Source organism: Vigna unguiculata, chromosome 4 (assembly GCF_004118075.2).
Source record: "Vigna unguiculata cultivar IT97K-499-35 chromosome 4, ASM411807v1, whole genome shotgun sequence".
Classification (NCBI taxonomy): domain Eukaryota; kingdom Viridiplantae; phylum Streptophyta; class Magnoliopsida; order Fabales; family Fabaceae; genus Vigna; species Vigna unguiculata.
The window spans coordinates 29,391,287-29,393,091 of record NC_040282.1 but is presented as its reverse complement, the minus strand read 5'-3'; the positions used below and the strand labels follow the sequence as shown (position 1 = coordinate 29,393,091).

Below are 1,805 nucleotides of genomic sequence, written 5' to 3'. Positions count from 1 at the left end.
CTATCCCCAAGGCAGATATTACATGCCCCAAGAATTGCACTTCATCCATCCAGAATTCACACTTGGACAGCTTAGCATATAGTTGTTTTTCCCTTAGAATACCAAGCACTATCCTCAAGTGCTCGGCATGCTCCTCTAGAGTCCTGGAATAGATAAGGATGTCGTCTATGAAGACCACGACGAACTTATCCAAGAATGGTCTGAAGATCCTATTCATGTAGTCCATAAACACCACTGGAGCATTAGTCACACCAAAAGGCATAAGCACGTACTCGTAGTGTCCATATTTGGACCTAAAGGTCATTTTCTGCACATCATCTGCCTTTACTAGAATCTGATGGTATCCCGACCGTAAATCTATCTTCGAGAATATCGCTGCTCCACGTAGTTGGTCCATCAAATCGTCTATCCTTGGGAGAGGATACTTGTTCTTTATACTCATCTTGTTCAGCTATCTGTAGTCCACACACAAACGTGAACTCTCATCCTTCTTCTTCACTAACAATATTGGTGCTCCCCAAGGCGAATTACTGGGTCGTATGAATTACTTTCCCAACAATTCCTCTATCTGCTTCTTGAGTTCCACCAACTCTGTCGGAGCCATATGGTATGGAGTCATCGACACTGGCCCGGTTCCAAGTACCATGTCAATCGCGAACTCCACTTCTCTATTAGGAGGTAACCCTGGTACTTCTTCTAGAAACACGTCTTCAAATTCTTACCACTGGTATGACAGACTTTATCTCTCCTCCATCTACCTCTAGATGTGTTAAGATCAGGAAACATTGAGCACCGTCATGTAGCTCCTTCAAAACCCCGTGAGACGATAACAATTCAGGCTTCTCTAAGTTGGGAAATAACAACTTCTTCTCTCGGTAGTCTATAAGGATACGATTGGCAGAGAGCCAATCCATTCCTAGGATCACTTCTAACTCCTGTAGAGGTAGGCAAATCAGATTCACTTTGTACCTGCGTCCTTCTACCTTCACTGGACACCTAGTACACAAGGACGATGTCCTGACCAAACCCGATGCCGGAGTAGATACCACAAGGTCACATTGTAGTTCACAAACCAGCAAACCTAACCTTTGCACACAAGTTTTAGACACAAAAGAGTGTGTTGCTCCAAAGTCATACAATACACATGTAGATTTACCAGCAATCACACAATGATCCATGACGAGGTTACCTGAGCCTGCTGCCTTCGCTCCAGTCATGGCGTACACTCTCTCCGATGCCTGAGGCTTGTTGCCTCCCCTTCTCTATTGGTTCTGGGCTGGGGCCAGAATTGTGGTACGCGTCGCTGTCCTTGCGAGGGTGGGGCAATCCCTGCCGAAGTGGCCTTCCTTGCCACAATTGTTGCACCTCTTGAAGCCTGCAAGCTGGGGGCAAACATTCCTCTTGTGCGGTCCCCCACACTGGTAGCACTGAATCCTGCCCTGCTGGGAAGAAGACTCCCTAGACCCCTGAGACTAGGAAGGGGGCCTAGTATAGGGTTTTCTCCTCTCCTCGTGCCTATGCTTGGACCCAGATGGTCCTCCCACTCTCTGTTGGTGTGGGTGCTGAGTTTCCACCTCCACTTTCATCTTCTCCATGACCTTAGCCTTCTCCACCAAGGCTACAAAGTCCTTGATGGACAGTGGAGTCACCATCAGCCGAAGATCTCCACGGAGACCGTTCTCAAATTTCCTGCACCGTCATTCTTCATCCAGCGGCATGTTGTAGAAACGACTGAGATACTTGAATTTTTTCGCATACTCAGCCATAGATTTGCTTCCTTGAGTCAACTGCAAGAACTCCACCTC

At 47.3% G+C, this 1,805-nt stretch overlaps 1 protein-coding gene across 1 annotated transcript; it reads right to left on the bottom strand.

Annotated features, from left to right (window-relative positions):
- Nucleotides 1-544: 544 nt before the first annotated feature.
- LOC114180697 lies at nucleotides 545-1,217 on the bottom strand. Its single transcript, XM_028066998.1, has 2 exons — nucleotides 794-1,217; nucleotides 545-696 (listed from the first exon to the last, which is right to left on the bottom strand). The coding sequence occupies exons 1-2, from the start codon at nucleotides 1,215-1,217 to the stop codon at nucleotides 545-547; spliced, it is 576 nt and encodes a 191-aa protein (XP_027922799.1).
- Between the last annotated feature and the right edge of the window lie 588 nt (nucleotides 1,218-1,805).